We start from the raw sequence: 21806 nt of genomic DNA on the forward strand, positions 1-21806 counted from the left end.
TTAACTTCACTTTTAGTTGTGGCTTAAATTGCCATCTGAGGGCAGAAACCTCAGATCCCAATCATGACCATATCTAATCGGTTATTCCTCAGGCCCAAGGCCCATCTGTGAAGAAAATATAATAGAAATCCAATGATGGATAGCATAGTATAATATAAAAAATGTAATGGTAATGTAAATGTCACTTTTTCATCGACATGTTCGTTTTACAACTCACTAATCCATCAATTACAAGCATTTTTGAAGCATCTTTTCACGTTAATACTCAATAGGTACGGTCACTACTTTGTGTTGCTGTGAATGGATCTGTACTTCAGCGATATGCAAGCTTATTTTTCTCCATTTGACTGGTTGTCCATCTTTGTTGTTTCAAGTTTTGTTTTCGCCCCACAGCAAGTTTCTGTTTTTGGTGTTGCCTCTTTGTTCCAAGCCTGTTAGTGTTGCACGCCTGACTGTTTGTATTAGGCTACAACTTTCTGTGTACATTGTGAAAAATAGACACTTGAATTTATTTTGCCAAAAATAAAACTCAAAAGTATTTTGTTATAATAATAGATAATTTTAGCACCAAACTTATCATTGGGCAATCTAATTAAAGAGGACATATTATGCTCATTTTCAAGTGCATACTTGTATTTTTGGTTCTACCAGACATCTTTTAACATTAAATGTTCAGAAAATGCTTTATTTTTCTCATACCGGCTGTGCATGCAGCACCTCTTTTCACCCTCTGTCTGAAACGCTCTGTTTGAGCTCTGTCCCCTCCCGAAAAGCCCAGTCTGCTCTGATTGGTCAGCTGGACCACTCAGTTGGGATTGGTCAACCGAACCAAACTCTTCGGACTCCACTCCAGTTATGCTCTAACTAGCTTTGTTTGAGGGCGTGCCAAACTAGCCGCTAGGCAAGTTTTATGCAAATGTGTTACTTGGTGACATCACAACGAGGCGGAAGAAAAGGCGGGACTTCAAGCAAGGCGTTTCAGGCAGTTTGGGCAGTTTGTACCTTTTACAAGCACAAAAAAAGCTATATAACATACTAAATGAAAGGGAAAAAGCACAAACGCATAATAGGTCCTCTTTAAAAAATATATGCATTACAACATAAATCTATGTAAAATGACATCACTAATGCATTCTGAAAAGTTGGAGCTGCAACCGTTACACTTTACTGCGTGTTCTCAAACTTCCTTTAAAAGGGAATCGTACAGCAGGAGTTTAGGTGGATGTGAGGTGGTAAGTATTTACAGCCATATGACTCATAGCAGGATAAAACCTCAAGTATTTACCTGCAGCTTTTCTGCTGCCTACGACCAGTTTAATGACTTCACAGGAGTCGGGACTCTTTTCTCAGCGTCTCCTAAAATAACAGAGTAAGAAGAGGCCCCTGAACTCTTTGGTATAAAAATAACACGAGCATCGCGGAGAGAGATAAGGAGGGCCTTAGCCGGGCTTGTTTTGTTCAGAATAACGCTGTCATCGCGAGCTCTTTGTCTTAAACACAACTTTTGACAAGGTTTCTGTTTCAAATAAACAGCCTTGTCGACTCCTGCTATTTTAAGACGTGCTTAACTTAAACGGGCAAAATACCAAGGAGGCCTCGGCTTGCCAACTTTGAGTTACTGTTCTAGATGGTATTTATTACATGCCATAAAAGTAATTGAACTGATCAAATGTCAAATGTGACTCAGAGGGACACTCTGTCTTGACGATGTAATATGTGTGATAAAAAAAATCATCCTCCTGTGTGAGCTCCAGAGCCATGACGACTACTAACTGTGTTGTTGCACCGAGCGCATAAACAAAAAAGGGTCAGCCGTGTATTATTAGCTCCGGCGCTGAACGGTTACCACGGGAGATATTGTATTCATGAGCACACAAACTTGGAAGGCTTCTCCATCTAAAAAATCGTTTTTTCAAATTTTCATTTTCATAACAATATGTAGATGATGTCGATGCCCGACTCCAAAACGAAAAGTAACAACTGTGCCAATAATGGCCCGGGGGCATTCACGATCACCTCACTAATTCTGCTCAATCCCCAACACTCATTGATTTTCCTGGCTCGCTAACCCCGTGACCACAAAACGTACACCTCCCTATCTTCAACCTTTCCGCTGACCTCCTGAAAAACTTCATGCCTTTAGCTAACTACTAAAGTTCAGCTGCTCATGCTAGAGCTGCTTGCCTCTTAGATATCGACATGCCTGGGGTGGATGCTCTGTTATGTGTATGTGCTGCGTATGCCCCTATGGCTGTCCGGCCAACTCTGCTGCCAGACTACTCCTCCAAACTCCACAGATAGGGTAATCAGTGTTGAAGGAACGCCCACACTTCCCTCAAAGATGTTAGCAGCCCAGCATTAGCTCATTCTCAGGAAAAAAGTTGTCAGCATAAGACCAGTTTTCCATAATCTTCCAGCTCAGGCTGGGTTTGGTTATCATTTTCTCTGGGATCGGCTGTCCAAAGAACAACTGCTGCACCTGCCACAGCGCCTCCTGATCGCTCACTAACAGACAAAAATCTCCACTTTCTGGGATCCACAAAACTTTCAAAATGTGCACGCTTACATAAAACTGACTTGGTGTGTTAGTGACTGATTTAAATGCAAACAAATACGCATTTTTTCCCAATCAAAACATCCACTCACAGGGAAAAGGGGAGGGCTTTAACGCCGAAGACGTTGGGTGAGAGAAGAAAAAGCAGGGCTTGTTTGTCTTTCTGTCATGAATAAAAGGGAAGAAGAGCTGGTGAAAGAAGTAGAAAAAGTACCGGGCGGAGTTTTTACTTACAACAATGTGTGCCGGTGACGGGGACCTGGCATCTTTAAGTGCTTGTCTACTTTGAAGACCTCCTTGTTGAACATCTAGCAGGGGCCATTTCATCTGTAGGTACTGAATGGTAGAAAAGGGAAACAGAATGGAAAGAAAGAAACAAAACATGTTAAACAATGCAGAAAAGAACAAATTAAAAACAAGACAAAAAAAAGGGAGACGACATTTCTGGACGGGTGTTATGGGTGTGGAAACTCAAAAACATGGAAAAGCAAATAAAGATCTTAAAAGGCGGATGGTGGATGGGGTGAGGATGTATCTGAGAGTCCAGCAGGAGTGCACACAGTAGTTGTGTGAACCAAATTACACATTTTTTTCAGAATATACAGCACAAAACTTTTCTTTGAGTATCCAAGAAACAAAAAAAACTATATTTTCTTCTGTAAAGTAGCTGTGGGGTGACTTTGGATTATATCAAATCACTAATTTAGAGTTGGAGGAGGGCAGAGGTTAAAGGTACTGTACACAGCGCATGGCTTTAAGATGACCTAATGTCATAAATGTGACTGTTGTCAGACTTTTATTGGAAGCCATAAAGAGGTTAAAGTGTGGCGTCTCACCACGCTCCTCTGGGGGCTAAACCTCCTGACTGCTCCCATAAATGATTGACTTGGCCTCTATCACAAGTCTCTCCCTCGCTCACACACACATACAGAGAAAAACAGATAAGCAGAAACAGGGGTCATGAGAAACATCTGTCTGTGTTATAAACTGGGTGGAGTCCTTTTAATTTGATGACATGTGCTGTGTCGACTGTTCTGCCTAAAATGGTCTACCTTGCAACTTCATACATTCGATCATAATAAAAGAAATACCCAAATCTGCCGACATTAAAAAAAACACAGATTCATATGAAAAATAAATCTACTACTGTATGTGGCCATACAGCAAATTCTCTGTAGATGTGCCCGGTGTTGACCTTGCTATAGTATGTGCTCCAGACTGTGCTTGTCAATGTCACGGCCACCTAGTTTGAGGGAAAGAGGTCACGGCAGCTGTTTCGGCTCTGAAGCCGTTGGAGTGGGTAGTAAGAGGTGAAGGGCCTAAAAAAGGTGAAGAAGGGAAACTACTGAGGCAGCAGCAGTTCCTTTACATTCAAATATAAAACTCAGTGGCTAAATAGGTGATGGCAGGACTGGATTTGCGTGTAATGAAAATGGGTTTAATCTAAAAAATACATCAGATATCCTTTCCTGACTATTAAAAGGCTCTCACGCTCAAGTGTAAAACCCCCAATTTGGCAAAGAAAACAAGTTTGCCTCAAGAAACCAAATGAAAGAACAGGAACAACCATCGGTGCTGGTTATTTAATACAAAAACAGGCCAATTCTGTAACCTTGGTGCCACAGATACTTCATAAAAATGGGCCTTCATATAAGCTATAACAGTCCGACAAGTCAACTTGGACTTGGATCCGGGCCTAAGATGCCATTTGGACATAAACCTTTAACATGATCAGGAAATCTAAAACTCGGAGAGCCTTTCCCACATGTTTGGAGTTTGTTGCTCCATTTAAAGATGCTATCTGAATCCTATTCAATTATATTTCATGAGTGATTGAGATCATGTGCTTCTTTGCAATAATGACATAAGACTTAAAAAGCTTCATGCAAATTCTGTTACATTTCATAATTATCTCTAGGGATGTCATGAGAACAAATACTTTGGTATCAAGTCGATGCCAAAATTCTGAAAAGTACTCATTTTTCTACAGTACCGCAGTTACCGTAGATACCGCCAGGGCTCTTGACTAACGGCGTCCTATCATAACAGGGACGCAAATGTGTTTCGGACGCTGTAAACTCACTATCGATGCATTTTTTTCCCTGTTCCCAATGCTACATTGATTTATGATTATGATGTGTTCAGGCTCTATTCAGTAAAAATGAACAAGCATTGGGCAAAGGTAAACTCTAACTAGGGCTGACCCGAAAAGTATAAATCACAAAATAGACCATGAAATAAGGAGTTATTTCACAACATTATTCATATTCAAGTTGTTTCGAGTTTCGAATACGTTCGAATATTTCTCACTGAAACTTCGAAGCCCAAAAAATGGTATTTGGGACAGCCCTAACGTTATCACGATGTGTTCAAATGCAATCTTGTAAAATGTAGTAATGCTGAGAAACTTGAATAAATCCAATTGTTTGAAGGAGATGTTTTCACATACTGTCAAGAGAGAGAATTAAGACCTCTTTAACTTCCTAACAAAAAACAGTATGTAACAGTAATACAGGAGTGGATGTTAAAGTACATGGGATTTATTGTTTTACTTTTGTTTTTTTACCGTAGAATTGAGAATCGTGTCATTTCACTGGTGTTTGTATCGACTACTAAATTTCTGGTATTATGACATCCCTAATTATCTCAGCATCATTATTGGCCCGGAGCCCAGGATCACATTTTGGCACTTGGTGACAAAAAGTTTGGGCATTGCTGTTTTATAAATTAGAACTTCATTGCAATCATTGTCCTGTTTGTCAGTTGTATAGTGATGCAGGTACATTGGATTTTCTTTGTGTTGCCATCCAGCGAGGGTGACGGCTAGTTTGTATGCATGTCTGAGACCGTGTGAGTGTGTATGTGTGTGTGTGTGTATGTCTGTGTGTGTGTCTGTATGTGTGTCAGAGCTGGTCAGAGAGTGAGTGTGTCGCGACCCTTCCTGAGACTGTGTCTAAATCAGTGGTAATTAGCGAAGAGTTCACTGTGGGGTGCCTGCCAGTGGTAGACGCTGGAGGGAGTTATTGACTCCATGTCCTCGGTTACAGCCCATGCAAGGGAGGAAAAAAACTGTTTGCTGCCTGGTCTTTCTCCACCACTACCACTCATTTATGACCCCAAGACGGGTTTTATTGCTCAAAAACTGGGGTTGTTTATGCTTGTTTGTATGTCCTGCGAGTGGAAAAAAGGAAAGGTTGTAAAAACTCCAGAGTTGAGGTCTTGTGGGTTTTTATGGACCCCCCACACTGGGTATTAATTGCCATGAAGTGGAGGGAGGAGGAGGAGGAGGACGGGGGTGGTAGTGGTGTTGTAACAGTAAAAAGAGGAGGAAGAGAGTGACGGGGCTGCTGTCATCTATGAGGTAATTCAAGACAGTGTCCATTGGTGCCAGGGTGGGGGGGGGTTAGAAGACGGGGCAGCGCTGGAGAGAAGGGGGGAAATTGTGAATCCAGTCATGGGAAAGTCCTGCCATTGCGTGTGCACACATGCTCACACATGCAAATATTCAAACACAGCTGCAGCCGGGAGAAGGGGGCCAAGCGAGAGGACATTCGGAGTAGGTGGGTAAGCAGCGTGAAGGTGACACCCCCCGAGCGTGGTCGAGAGACACTGAAAGACTACAGAGAGAGGGAGGGTGGCGCAGCGCATGCCCTGACAAGTGGCTCCACTTCAGCCCCGCTAGTGCAAATGTTCTCACACACTAATCTCTCCTGCAGGTTTTACAAGCATGCCAAGGAAAACGGAGCCCTGGCAAGCACCGGGCTTTCCGACCACCCCCCGGCCCCCTTCCTCTTCCTAAAACCCGCCCGCCTGCCTGCCTGCCTGCCTGCCTGCCTGCTCTGCTAACCGACGCACCGCCTGGGCTTGAGTAGGCCATGACCTCTGACCCCTCTCTGCTGCTCAAAGCCCCTCCCTGTTCCCCCTCACTCTGCGACCTGAAAACTCTCCCGCTATGAGGGGGCCCCCCGGGTAACTCAAGAGCCATTCCAATGTGACAAATTGCTCCGGAGTTCCAGGATAACTCTCTCCTCTCCTCTGTCCCTCTTCCTGCCCCCCACCCACGCACACAAACACTAACACGCCCCCCCCTTGACAGACCCCCACCCCTGTAAGAGCCACCCAGTGGCTGCGCTCCGGCTCCAGGTTGTGCAGCAGACGGCTTCTCCTTCTCCCCTCTCCCCCTTCAGCCTCCCCCCCCCCCCTTTTCTCTTCCCCTAGCCTGCGCCCCTCCTCGCCCGGCCAGCCCCACAATGGGAGCTGAATGACTCAATTGTCTCTGATGAAGTGAAAGACAAGGGAGTCCTCTAAATCCTTACAGAGGGATGAACTCACTCTCACTGTTCCGATTTTCCTGTCCTCTACCGCTTTCCCAAGCACAAGGAGGGGGCTGGCTGTGGGGGGGTGGGAGTTGTTTACAGGGGCTACGGCTAATGATTATTGTCATTATTGATTATTTTGTCTGTTTCTTTTTTTTAATTAACCATTTAGTCTATAAAATCTGTCAGTAAGCGTGGCTGTTCTCAGAGTCCAAGGTCCCAAGGTGACGTCTTCAAATTGCTTTTCTCAAACAAAAAAACAAATGTATCCTTTAGGGCTGTCAATCCATTAAATGATTTAATCAAGATTAATTGTATGATTGTCCAGAGGTAATCGCAATTAATGGCAAATTAATCACACTTTTTTTTTATCCGTTCAAAATGTACCTTAAAGTATTTAATACTCTTATCAACATGGGAGTGGGCAAATATGCTTGCTTTTTGCAAATGTATGTATATATTTATTATTGGAAATCAATTAACAACACAAAACAATGACAAATATTGTCCAGAAACCCTCACAGGTACTGCATTTAGCATAAAAAATATGCTCAAATCATAACATGGCAAACTCAAGTACAACAGGCAACAACAGCTGTCAGTGTGTCCGTGTGCTGACTTGACTATGACTTGCCCCAAACTGCATGTGATTATCATAAAATGGGCATGTCTGTAAAGGGGAGACTTGTGGGTACCCATAGAACCCATTTTCATTCACATATCGTGATGTCAGAGGTCAAGGGTACCCTTTGAAAATGGCCATGCCAGTTTTTCTTCGCCAAAATTTAACGTAACCTTGGAGTGTTATTTAACCTCCTTCATGACAAGCTAGTATGACATGGTTGGTACCAATGGATTCCTTAGGTTTTTTAGTTCCATAAGATGCCAGTATGTTCACTCTAGCTTTAAAACTGAGCCCGCTACAACCGTAAAAGCACCAGGTGCGTTAATGCGTTAAAGAAATTAGTGTCGTTAAACCAAATTTGTGTTATTATCGCGTTAACTTTGACAGCCCTAATATCCTTAAACTGAAGAAGCCAGAACCAATTTGGCTGTATTGGCAAAATACTATGTTGATCAATTAATCTGCTTTATGTTTTAGCACTATTATATTGACTATACTATGTTCGAGCAGGTGCTTTCCATTTGCACGCTGGACCACTCACCCGTATGTGAGTTACTGCTGCTGCACCGAGGTCGGGCATGTTATGAGCTACAGAGTGTTAACCCAGATCCACACCGACTGTCATCGCAGTGAAAACAAGCTGGGGGCCTCGGTCCCGGTGTCACGGCTCGTGGCAGAGGTGGAGACAATCGGAGGGGCATCCTGAGCGCTCACACATCATCCTCACACGTCTGCACAACCGCCTCTCACCGCCGTTGTTACTAATTCAACAAAGCTGGCACAGGAGCAATTTTGACCTAAAACCTGGTACCGGTAGACTCTGATCCTCCCAAATATAAACCATTTATTCCACATCCTATCAAACATTAACCAAACGTCAATACGCGGCATTGACAGAAAGAAGGGGGAGGGGGGGGGGAAGTCTTACTCATATATTTTTTAGTGAGAATGACACGGAAAGTGCATGGATTGTTCTGCCCGTTTCTGGTCAACGTTCCCAATCTGATGTGTTTATCACATCCGGCGCACGGCTTGTTCGTTTTGTTTTGGATTAAGAGCAGAGGGCTTTGGACCAATCAGAGGCTCCTTATGTGCCAATGTGGCTCCCGAACACTGGTCCACGTTCCAGCAGGGCACCGAGGGACAGATGATGAGGACCACTGGGGCTCCATCAAGCGTCCCGACATGTGAGCAATGTGAGGAAGGAGGGGAGACAGGCAGCGACAGACAGACAGATAGCAGCTTGGGTTTAGAGTCAGCATATGGATACTGGGTACTAGCAGATCTTCCACCCATCTGTGGCTGCCTCGTATGACAGACATGACATAGCTCTACGCGGTCGTCATGGGCGGCGTACACGGATAACACATGTACATTCGCGGCGACATACTGTACATGCTTACTCACCCATTCACACCTGAACAACAATGCTCACCCACATTTGAACATACCGTGGGTCGACGAGCCCCATGGCGGCTCCTCTGGGGAGAGAGAGCGCGCTCAGAGATGGGATTGACAGCTTGCAGATTACACCAATCAGACCGCTACTCTAAAGAGCTTTATTTAAGTCTGAAATGATCAAGGCTAGTAAGAGGAGCCCATTCAAAGCTCTGCAAGTAAACTGCACCGAGCTTAAGAGATTAGTCCATCCAGTTTGACTACAATTTTATCCCTTTTAAAAAACGAGAGCCGAGCATATTGTCTTGATCTGTTGCGGATATTGCCGGCAGTCTTTGTCCTCGCTCGCAGGTGCCAGAGAGGAAGCGGAACACGTGCTTGCACAAACGCGTAATTTGCTGAGGAGGGGACGGTCATTTTCTGTAATTGAGGGAGGGGAGATGCTTAATGCAACGCAGACCCTTTGAAATCCCCCTGGTTATGAGAGAAATCACCACCTGTTTCTTTGTACAGTACCTGTCTTTGGAGGAATGGGTTTTTACTGTAAAGCGAGTAAACATACCTTGACAAAATTGGGAGAAAGTTAGCAGACACAAGAGGGCCCATCACGGCCGCTTTGGTTCTACTAATGCACATTTTATGAGTAAATATTAAAGAAGAAAAAACACACACCCCACCTGCTCTAATAGCCAGAGGCATTTTGCAACCAGGAAAATAAAAGTGGAATGTGGGATGGCCTGGGGTTTGTGTGCCCTGGGGCGGGAAGGGGTCCGCTGGGCCCGTATTTACTCCAAAGCCAGAACCGCTTGGGGGTTCCACTGGCCCTGACAGCACTGGGGCCGTCGACCTGATCCAAAACCTCTCCTCCTCACCTCCTCTACTCCCTTTGCCAACAATCTCCACCTCCCCATTCTCTCTCTCTCTTTCTTGCAGAAAAACTCAACCTGACACTTTCATATAAGCCTTTTTTCCACATGGAGAATGTGCACATGACCTCTCTTTCCTCCCCACCCAACTCAGACTTTACTCACCCCTTAAAAACGAGGCTGTAGAGACAGGCTTATGAAACTACTATTGTTCATAATATCTCAGAAAAGTATTGCAGTCAAAAAGGGAGAATTGCTTCGTTTTTTAACGGATCTGTTTGGTGTCCTTTCTTTACACTTCTTTCCATGTACACTTGACTTTTATCTGGCCTGGTTCTGGAAGTTAGTTTCGCTCTCTTAAACACTGGTTCATGAGATAAGTATGGCTTTGCCCCGACGCTGTTTACTTAGCAAGTGTGGACAAATGTGCTGTTCAAACACCAGCTGATTGACCGGAAAGTTTCAAAGGATTGCGCAACACGTAGCCGACAAATTCATCTGCCACAATCACATGAGACAAAACTGTCCACTAGTTAAAAAAGTTTAGCAAAAAAATGCTTCTTTATCTAAATTGATCGGATGATCATAGCAAAGATTAGATACACACCTGGATGCACATAGTGTTCTCAAAAGGAAGTGTGAGGGTGACATGATTGCAGTCCAAAAGCACACCAACTTCTCAACAAGCCTCAGAAAGTAAACAGCGCTCCATTTCTGACTTTTGCACCCCCTCCCCCCCTTTCCCACTGTCCCTCTCCCTGTGTCATTAAGAGTATCTCTTGGCTGCTCTATAAATATTGTGGCAGGGAGGGTGAAGGCCAGCAGGAGCTGGCTGGTCTTCCGTCAGCCCCGCTAATGAACAGGCGCTCTGGCACCTTTAGCATCAGGCTCTGCTGCAGAATGCCTCTGCTTTCAGGTGGCTCTCTTCTATCTGAGTGACTCTTCTTTTCCTTTACTCGGACACAAATATAACTCTGACTCGGACCACTAGGGTGACAAGTGGCTCATGTGTTATGAGGCTGGAAGCTCTGATAGTTGCAATGGTCATAAATAGGGGTGTAAGAAAAATATCAATACACACGAGTATCCCGATACTATGTGTTGAGATACTGTATCGATTCTCCAAAACGCTGGATAGCTTTTTAATTAAACCTCTTAAAAATACGATGGCCCGCTGTCGGGCCTGCCGTCGGGCCCGGCCGCTATTCGATCTTTCGGAGGATGTAGTGGGCTCAGTTTTAAAGCTAGAGTGAAGATACTGCCATCATATTAAACCTAAGGAATCCATTGGTACCAACCATGTCATACTAGCTTGTTGCAAAGGAGGCCAAATAACGCTCCAAAGTTACGCAAAACTTTGGCGAGGATGGCCATTTTCAAAGCGGTCCCTTGACCTCTGACCTCAAGATATGTGAATGAAAATGGGTTTTATGGGTACCCACGAGTCTCCCTTTATGATAATCACATGCAGTTTGGGGCAAACCCATGCATGCGTTATAAATGTGTTATTTTTGCTGATTCTCTAAATGGTGCATTTCTGGTGTGTTCTTTATACTGATAGTTTTGCTAAAATTTGATTAAAAAAAAAAAAAAAAAAAAAAAAAAAAATCGCAATATATCACCTTGCTTACAGTATCGCAATATATCGTATTGTTACCCCTGTATCATGATACGTATTGTATCGCCAAATTCTTGCCAATACACAGCCATAAAGGCAGCTTAATTGACTTGTCTTGTCGCAGTTAATTGAATGAATTAACAGAGTGGGATTACTCGTCAATACTCCCCAGTCTGGTTAGTAAAGGCTGGAAATAAATATCTCCATGTAAAGTGCACAGTTATTCCAAAAATACAATCCAGTCTCCCACAATATTACGTTCCCATACAACTAAACTGGATTCTCTTACTTAAAATGACTAAGTTCCACAGCGGCCTCCTGGGAGAAAGTCCAGAGTTTGTTTGACCCATCCCCTACCCCAGCCGCCCTCCTGTAGTGGACTTTCTCGCTCTTATTCCAAATAACTGTCATAAACGGTCGCTCAACCTACTGCATCACCTGTTCCGTAATTGTTAGGAGACAGGGCTGAAAAATTTGAGTGGCATAGATGAAGCTTATTTTCTTTGGTGTAATACCAAAACAGAAAAAACAAAAAGAAAACCACCTGATGTTTGTATTAAGGTGCTATCAGATCATCGACGTGGAGAACAAGTCTCTCTACCTTCCTTCCTGTCAAGATATCCAGTCATGCGTGTAACAGGATATCAAGATGTACTTATTCAAAAGGCAACTGGATTTACTGGTTATGTCCTGAGGACATTTTGTCACTTATCAATTCTTAGGACTAATTAACATCTTGGATGGGCGTTAAACGTCTTCGAGGTTAAAACAGAAAATCCAGTTGGCTTTGACATCCTGTTTCTAGATATTATATTTTCCTGTGAGTATTGTAACATTCAGTATATTTAAATCAGCATCGTTATGAATGGTAGCCAGTAGAGGACCCACAGCTCAGAGGAAGTAGGCTTGTGGATTGGCAGGCCAAAGATCAGATCCAGGACCTTCCTGGTTGGAGCCTCGTACACACTGACCTACTTAGAGGCTACATGGAGGTGAACAGGCACGTCTGCAAGCCTAGGTGTGTCTGAGCCCCTTACGCAAGGCCAGGCAAGGCAAGGCAAGGCCGGGCCGGGCCAGGCCAGGCCAGGGGGTAGGAGGAGAAGAGGTTGGGCAACTCGTGCACACACACTACTACAGTACATGCTTACCTTTTGTTTGCAGGAAGCAAGGTTTGGGGCGTGGAGGAGGGGGGGAGAGTTAAAAAGGTGAACAGCAGCTGAGCTCTGCTGAGAGAGAAAAGTAAAGCTGATTGCACAGCGCCCACGTTCTGCTGGAGAACGCTGTATTTGGTATTGTGCTTGGAGGAGAGCTGAACGCTGCCCTTGATGTTGGGCGTCTGGTTTTGTTCTGCGAGAGTTCACTATGAATTAGTTAAACGGTAGACTGGATATAAGGAAGCTACGAAACATGCCTCAGAGGGAGAGAGTGTGTGTACACTCTCCTGCTCCGCAAAGACTTCCGATATTGTGAAAACACTACACGCTATCACACAAATTCCACCTACGCATATTCATCAATCAGAAAGCATTACGTCGAAGGCGTCACACATACATACCAACAAGCAATTAATCTTCATGAAAAGCATCATAAGAAACCAACGAGACTGTTTTGTCTTTTTCCACACTTGCACATACACCTTGAAGCGGTTCAGCCTCCATATTCATGAGGCCTACTCCCTCAGCATACCTAAAGGAGTCCAGGATTTTAACTCACATATCATTTCAGGTTATTGATTCATAGCCTCACGCTCATTCATCAGCCGTCTATTTTAGGTTCAATTACTAATTTATCGTTGTTTGTTACGCAACATGGTATTTATACGTGCATGAAGGAAGGAAAAAAAAAAATTCCCACACAAGCAATTACATGCACGCTCACACAGTGGGGTACTGCCGCTTTGCCGCTAATGAATAAATAAGTAATAAGGGCTTGGTTATTGGAGCTCATTAAAATAGGAGATGCTTCCATGACAATAAGACCCGAGGAGGGTCAAGGGAGGCGGCGGCATAGCTCGGGCCAGAGTGGGTGGCTCTCTCGCCCCCCATGTCCCTCCATAACCTGGCCACCTCAGCGCTCACCTCCAAATCAACTCTGCCGGCGATGCTGCCCTCATCTTACCCTCTGCATCCCCACCTTTTCTGACACACAGCAGCATCTTCGTGCACACACACACTCACACATCTCTCATGGTTAATTACCACTTAGCTCAATCACGTGGTGATCCGTCCCCCGCAACACAAACACATGCCAATTATTGATGAATCTTTAATATGGCGTTTTACAAAGTCTCCATCTCATTTCCTACCACTGAGCAGGTGATTACTCTTCCAATAGGACAAACAGAGAACGGGATTTAGCATATATTACATGCATAAGATTGGGAATAAATTAGCTTAATGTAGTATTATTGCAGGGCTGAAAAAAAAGTGGCCATTTGGGGGAAGACGGATAACTTTTTTTTTTCTCCTCTTGCCTTGCATCTCTAGCCTAGAACTGCATAAAAACCCCCGCACAAAAATCCCACGCCGCGATAACATGTCAATAATGAGCTGAGGCCATCTATTGATCAGCTTAATTTTGCATCTATTAGCTGGGGAACGGCTTGCTCCGGGGGCGAGGGAAGCCAGGCGCTAACACGCACCGACAGGCTGGATGGAGATCATTACAACTGATGTTCACACACACGCTGTGATTGACATGGAGATAAGGCAGAGGGAGAGCCCGGGCTCGCACGCCTCCCCGCACACTAAGCTAATGATACACCAAAACGTGTGCTTGGTGTGTGTGTGTGTGTGTGTGTGTAGGGAGCACGATAGAGAGCGTCTATCTAGAAAGAGAGTTGGAAGCAGGAAAAAGAGGAGAAGAAAAGCAGGCCACACGCCTTTGCTAATTGGCACAGTCAGACAGGGAAGCTCATAAAAGAGGAAAAAGCATTTAGTGGAGCACCTCGGCTTTCTGGATCGCCTTATCAAGTCTGTGTCATTTAAATACAGTTGACTGCGCCACTGAAAAAGACCGGCTTTGACCTGGAATGCACGGCTTCATCTGATGCTGCCTTAATTTAGAGAGTTTGCATAAGAAACTCAGTTGAGAGACGTTCATTATGAAAATCATTTGTTTTCCTGTGAGCGAATGATTGCGAGCTTTCTGTGCCCCGTGTCGACACGGCAACCGAAGCAGCTTTTTTTCCTCCAGTGAGTATTTCTCTCTTTTTCTCACATTCAGAAGTAGTGACATAGAGAATGAGGATGGATCCATGCTAGGGCTGGGACGATACACCTATCTCCCGATTCGATACCATCACGATACTTGGGTGCCGATTCAATATGTATTACGATTTTTAGGTATTCTACAAGTACTGCGATTCAATATTACAATTTATTGCGATTTTTGTTAACTTTTTTAACCCTAGATCATGGGGAAAAGTTGAACCATACACTTCTAGGGACTTTTACTTTGGAAAATATCTAAATTAATACAGTAGGGATGGACATGTCATGTTTTATACTTCTGGTTAATCCAATCAATCTCATTTCCATATATGTATGTTGTATATACAGTTCGCTTTGTCAACACCTTATTTTGAAAACCGGACGTAGTCACACGTGTATACTTCCACTAACTTCGCCAAGTCCGTTGCTAGCTCTCCTCGTTAGCTCCGTTCTCTTTATACATCCATAGTCAGTTCCATTGGGGCCGTTTGAATGCATTTAACATAAATGTCAGTCTATGGGTGCGCTACAGTTGTAGCGTCGGCTGATTTGACCACGGAGATGCGAGTGATGGTTGTCTTGACCGCACGTTAGCGTAATAGGATAACGCTTCCTGTCCATAACAGGGTTAGCGTGCAGCTAAGCCATGATGTCTAGCTCTGCTTTTCCTGGCAACGTGTGAAACCCAAAGTGTTTCCATACGTTACTGTACAGTATGTGTAGTGTTTACCACGTTGGATTTAAAATGTAAGGTTGCATATCCATATCATATCCATGCCCGACCCGCCGATATTTTCTGCTCTGTCGTATCTGCCGGTTTCTGCTTACTAGGGCCGGTAACTTCCTTTTACCTCCGCATAGACTTGAAACGAAGCAAATATATCGATTCTGGCATTAAAATCCTTCCCCTAATCCATGCACAGAGAAACAATACGGTGTGCTGCCCTTTTTCCTCCTGCTAACCTATCCACCACCACCACCATCACTGCTGCTGCTGCTGCTGCTTGCTACAACGGGCCTGGCTTGGCATTGATGCAACCAGCTGCAATATAGGATGCTGCATGTTATCCACACAGAGAGAGAGAGAGAGAAAGAAAGGGAAGGGCCGGGCAACTGGAACTGCACCTTTCCCCATCACCATCACCATCACCATCACCATCCCCATACCCATCAAAAAGAGACGACTGCATCTTTGTGTTCACCATCTGTATATGTGAGTTTTTACGGGGAGGAGGTCTTGTTTTGTGCCAGATTCAGGTTCTATGGAGGTGAGGTCAAAAAAAAAACAAAAAAAAAACCCTTGGCTACAAACTGTGTGTTTTTGTCAGCTGAGGGATGCAGCGAAGGGATCGAGGGAGCAGCGGGAGGAGGGAGGGAAGGGGGGGGAGGGAGAGGAGGAGAGAGGAAAAAAAGCCCTCAGCCAAGCCATCAAGTTGAACATTGAACTTCACAGTAGTAGCTGCCTTTCTATGCCTCTCCTTTTGATGTTACCTCCAAAGCAAAGGATCAAAGGCTTGGAGTGTGGCGTGGGGAAGTCCCAAGCTCTTAGCCTGCCAGCCTGTGATATATGCAAAAGTCTACGCCAAAAGAGAGAGAGAGTGTGGGGCAAAGAGAGAGAGAGAGAGAGAGAGAGAGAGAGGGGAGCAGGGAAAAAAAGAGGAAGCTTGCATGGAATGTGGCTAAATAGTATGTTTTGTGTCTAATGAATGACAAGGGGATGACGCAATCAGTTAGTTACAGCGTGACGTAGAAGGATAGAGTGCACACGGTTTTAGAGACTGGGTGATGCTCGTGGAGGGCTGGGCATGGTGATGGGGCGGAGAGGGGGGGGTGCTGGCAGTGTTTGTTGCCCTCACAACTTCCTCCCCCCACCCTCAACAAGCAACGCGGGACAGCCTCTCCCCCACATCCACCTCGCACCAACCCCCAGCGCCTCTCCGACATCAAGGGGGCGAGAGAGGCTGTGTCGTCTCGACATAAATATACAGTGTGCCGTTAAAAGCGAAGCGACTACAGCAAACACGCCGTGCATCCTGGTTGTCTCTCGCTGGAGCGCAAACACACACAACAACAACACACACTGTGGGCTCAGCTGGGCCAAAGAGGGGAGCAGAGGTGTGCTAAACTTGACAAATCTCTACGAGACAAACACAATCCACACACACACACAGACACACACACCCTTTCCCCAAGGCTGTAGGATTAAGAGGTCCAGCTGGCTGACAGCAAGCCCTTCCTTCCCACGTATCCCGTCGATCTCCCCCACCACCACACCCCCCTCCACACCCCTCACACATATATCCAACCTCCACCCCTCAACAGCCCCTCCCACACCTCCAAGCCCAGGTCTGCCAGCCATCCAGCTCACCGTGCATGCCAGGAGGACACACCTGAATTTGACATCTATTAACACCCTGAGCCCTTTTCACCTCCCTACGCCCCCATGGAGGAAAAATTCCCTCCAGAGTATTCAGAGACACGGTCAAATCCTCCAGAGAAATATGGATGTTGGGTGGAGAAACATCTAGTCCTTCAGTCTGTGCTACTGGTTGTTTTCTTCAAGTTACAGATTCCTTGGAAATAAAAGGGCTTGAGAGATGGAGGAAAGAGTGGAGGTATGAAGTAGGGGTTGGAATCACCAGAGGTCCAACGATACAATATTATCACAATATTTAAGTCGTGATACGATCTTATTGCGATTTCAAAAATCTTGCAAAATGCTGAGTATAAGATAAGGTATATTGTGATTTATTACCTTTTTTCAACTGTAAATTACAGTTACGCAGTTCATCTCGGAGTTTTCATTCACATATCTTGAGGTCAGAGGTCAAGGGACACCTTTCAAAATGGTCATACCAGTTTTTCCTTGCCAAAATTTAGCATAACTTTGGAGCATTATTTAGAGTTCTTCCCGACAAGTTAACGTGACATGGTTGGTACTGTTCGATTCCTTAGGTTGTCTAGTTTCATATGATACCGGCAGCATCACCCTAGCTTTAAGACTGAATAGCATCGGATTGTCAAGAGGTTAATAGTTTGTATAATAACAGATCGATCCTTGACGTTCGTGTATTGATACAATAATGCCACGCAAAATATCGCGATACTATGCTGTATCGATCTTTTCCCCCCACCCCTAGCTCCCATACAACTAGCGCTTGATTGTTGAGAGGTTACTTAGTTTATATAATAAAAGATCGATACATGACGTCTGTCAATACAATATTGCCAAGCAAAATATCGCGATACTATGCTGTATCGATTTTTCCCCCAACTCTAGTGTGATGGATGCTGAAGATAACATAATGAGCCTTGTTGATGGAGGAATAAGAGACAGAATGATAGGAGAAAGAGCTGGAGTAGGAGGAAGAATATAAACCTTACTGAGATCTTAACCCCCCCCCCTCCTCTTCCCCACTTCTCAACAGCTGCCAGGTCACTTTACGAATGTCTGGAAGAAAATATGCAGCAGGGTGTCGTCTGAGTGTTATATCATTTTGTCGACAGGGAAGCATGTGCTCTTGAATGTGCAAGAAAATCAGCGTTCGGTATTCCAATATTTGAGATGACTGAAAGTTGGGATTAGGTTATTAGAATCGGTTTAGCACATGTGTTAGCATGCATCTGTGCCTGGAGGGAATGGAGATGCAAGCACGAAGTGGTCAACGCAGGAAGCGATACAGGATTTTTGAGGTTGATACCGAACATATTTGAGAGTTCAACACATCTTTAACAACTCAATCTCCCAAAAAAGTGTTTTTAAGGAACCAATGGAGGAGGTTGTGTTCACTAATACTGACTGGATAGTCACAAAACATATGAATTCTTAATCGTCCTTGTTACCTCGAGCCGGAGGTGAGTGACAGGCCGAATGTGGGGAGAAGACGGGGGCATGATTTAGGTGAAGTTTGGGTGAAACAAGAGCGGCAGCAGCGGGGTCTCATTTCGGTTGTGATCACAACCAGAGGATGCTAAAACCGTGCTTAGGGCTGCCTTGCCCCGATGGATACCTAATGAGAACAGAGGAAAAATCTATCCGGCGATTCACCATGATACCATCGACAGAGGCAGATCGCTACCACGGATTGGGTTGGGTGTGGAAGGAGAAAGAAAAAAAAAACAGTGGTGTAAGGAGAGAATAAGAATTAGGGAGTGAGAAATGGAGAAAGGAGAGAGCAAGAGATAGACGGGAGGGGGAAAGAAATTCACAATGATGACACGTAAGTGCAAAGAGCGATTAAGGATTTACTTTCAAAAGGACTCCCATTGATCTTTTTTGATAGACCTGCAATAAATCAAACCGGATTGACTCGCATGAGAACCAACCCTAATCCTTTAGTCAGATCCAGGAGAACTCCAACCAAACCAGCTGTTAATTTAGGCTTTACAAGATAAAGCGGGAGAAATCCAACCTGATGTACCCTAGGGCAGAGGCTTACATCATCTCTGTAAAGCAATCAACTTATTGCCAGTTTGGAGAGGTAATCAGAGCACATACTGAGAGGGGAGAGAAGGGGAGGGATGTGGAGAGAGAGAGAGGGAGGTGGAAAAAGAGACGGCTGAAGAAGAGGTTAGAGAGAGAACAGAAGAATGTAAGAAACAATGGAAAAATGAAAATTGTTATTTAAAAAAGATTTTTTTTTCTGCATGCTGGGCAGATACACTCTGACTGAAACAATGAAACTTAACTTTGAAACAAAAAAACATGTTTACACGGAGTACATCTCCAATTATCTCCAGAGGGCGAAGATGAAACAGAAGAGGAGCCAGCTAGCTGCAAACAGGAGCTCTCCGGGCTGACAGCAGGGAGTGGAGGCAGGCTTCAGCTCCCCTCCTCCTCCTCCTCCACACCACCCTGTAATTTCCCTGGAGGCCGGCCCAGACCTCGTCCCCATCCCCAGTGGCCGGTGCCACCTCAGCCGGGTCCTGCCAGCCGCGCTGTGGCTGCACCATAGCACAACCATAGTAATTAAAATGGTTATTTTTGTTTAGGGGGGAAACAAGAGAGATTTTTTTTCCAAGCTCTGGGCGGAAGTATTGCAAGACACCATCCAGCCCACACTGAGAAAACCATACTGATGTCTTTTTCTGTGTTTGAACTGTATGTCATCAGCGGGTTTTTTTACTTCCTCTTCTTAACTGGGTGTGTGACACCGCAGAGGAGGATGCACAGGATAGAGCCTGAAAACCACACAAACACCCTCCCTATGACACAAAGACTCATTAGCGCGCCATCTCGCCTGTCTTTAATGTCCTGTTTACAACGCAAAACAACCAGATCAGGACTGAAATCCAATCACGGTGCTTCGCAGGGCCCGTCACATCGGCCTCGCAAGAGAGCTGAGGAGAAGCAGGCCCTGTAGTCTCTGGACACTGTCCAAGAGAAACCAAACCTCAGGAGTCAAAACAAAACCACACATAAAATCAGAGTTAAAACAGCAGCCTCTATTCAGCCCGTCGTGACCCCACTGGCGCGCGCACACACACACACACACTTTTGGACCCTCTCCTGGTTACACTGTGTGCACACAGGGATCACTCCGACTTCAGCGGGGCGCCTCGCACATCGCCAAATTGACTGAGGCTTGGTGACTTGGGTTTTGACACGGGCTCGCACACATCCATGTAAAGGAGACTGCCACTTAAGCTCAACTCACATCAGTCTGTGCTATCTTTAGCAGCCGGGCTAAACTGTTAAAACCACACAACAGCTCCCCCCCCTTCCCCTCCTCGCCAGCCTCCCCCCCGACTTCAAAATAAGACTCGTTGGCAGTGGCTGCCCACTGGCACCTCCCTCCGCGGCCGCGAGGTCACACGTTTAATTACACAGAAAGTAGTAATCTCACCAGACAGATGGCAAGCAGGCCGCCTCTCAATTACTTTATGCCCAATTGAATCATTACTGATGTTATTTGCTAAATCGTGGCGCAACAGGAAAATACCACAAAACTGGATTTGTGCGACAAGTGGGAGGGGAGGGGTGGGGGGGGGTTACGGGGTCGCGGGCGGTGTTAGGACAGAGAAGCAGATGTGCCACTTGCCAAGCAACTGTGACAGAGATCAAAAAGGCGTGAAGAATACAAGCGCAATGGCTGTGTTAGCTTTTGGGAAAAAAAAAAATTGGAAGTTTAATACCACAGTGATCAGTGCCAGAAAAAAACAGACCCTTATTTTTTCTCGAAACCAAAACTGGTACAGAACATTGGCCTATGTGGAAACAGTCGGCTCCCGGCAGCCCAGTTGAGGAAACCGCATGACAAGGCCAATTTAAAACGTGAAGAAAGTGTCCGTCTCTTAAAAGTGAGCCAGGGAAAAAGAGTTCTTTCTCTTTAGGACAACCAGTTTGTCGTTGGGGAGCATCCCAGTGGGCTCGAAAAAAAAACCCGAACGGCAAAGTGTGAGCGGTCTCATCGCAGCATCCGCCCCCAGTCGATGCCTCGCTCGCTCATCATTTCTCAGCTCCTCCTGCCAATGGCTTCTGTGAACAATTAGAGGTCGACTTTCCCAGCGTCTCAGACCACAGCATCTCAATCTCTGGCCAGGGAGCTCCAACAGTCGCGCTGTCCGGCCAAGAAACAAGATTCTCCTCAAGTTCAGGCCCGAGTTTAGCCATTTATTCATCACTAACTGTTACTAGTGAGGCCTCTCTTTCAGCCTGTTTATGACTTAACACAACCACAGAGCTAAATAACAGCAAATTAACTGAGCTGACTGGCCTCATTAATGTCAGGCATTAAATGTTTTCAGTTAGACCATTACTGAATGTGTGAGGCCCAATCACCAAAACGTGGTTCAAGCATAACAAAAAAAGATGACCATAAATCCTCCAGCAGATTGTTCAGCCCATTAGGCTGTTGTCAGGCCATTAAATAGGCGTTATCGGTCGCTATAAGCACCATAGATGTAGGTCAAAAGGGGCCTACTACACCCATTGGTAGGTTTTATCATCTATTCACATGGTAGATCACCGAAAAAAAGGTATAAAAGAACATAACAGGGACCTCTAGGGACTGTAGTAATTATGATAGGAGCAGAAGAGGAAGTCACACGCTGTATATTGACAGCATAAAACTCCATATAGGAGGTCAGGGGTGATGGATGAGATACAAAACCCAGGAGACCACCATTCGCATCCCGCGTGAAACCAACAACATGTAGATGTCTTTGTGTTCACAAGCGTTAAGTTTCACTTTCATTTTGCAAACATACTTATTTTC

General features: G+C 45.1%; 1 protein-coding gene across 34 annotated transcripts in view; it reads right to left on the reverse strand.

Annotated features, from left to right (window-relative positions):
• tcf7l2 (transcription factor 7 like 2) overlaps nucleotides 1-21806 on the reverse strand; it is a 97679-nt gene that overhangs the window by 59650 nt on the left and 16223 nt on the right. For 30 of the 34 annotated variants that reach the window (XM_037754483.1, XM_037754494.1, XM_037754495.1 and 27 more), the window contains exon 4: nucleotides 2789-2890. The exons of the other annotated variants lie outside the window; for them this stretch is intronic. In XM_037754483.1, the coding sequence (XP_037610411.1) occupies nucleotides 2789-2890 (102 nt within the window). The remainder of the gene's footprint in view (nucleotides 1-2788; nucleotides 2891-21806) is intronic. 34 annotated transcript variants of the gene reach the window in all.

The sequence above is a fragment of the Sebastes umbrosus genome, chromosome 20 (assembly GCF_015220745.1).
Source record: "Sebastes umbrosus isolate fSebUmb1 chromosome 20, fSebUmb1.pri, whole genome shotgun sequence".
NCBI lineage: Eukaryota > Metazoa > Chordata > Actinopteri > Perciformes > Sebastidae > Sebastes > Sebastes umbrosus.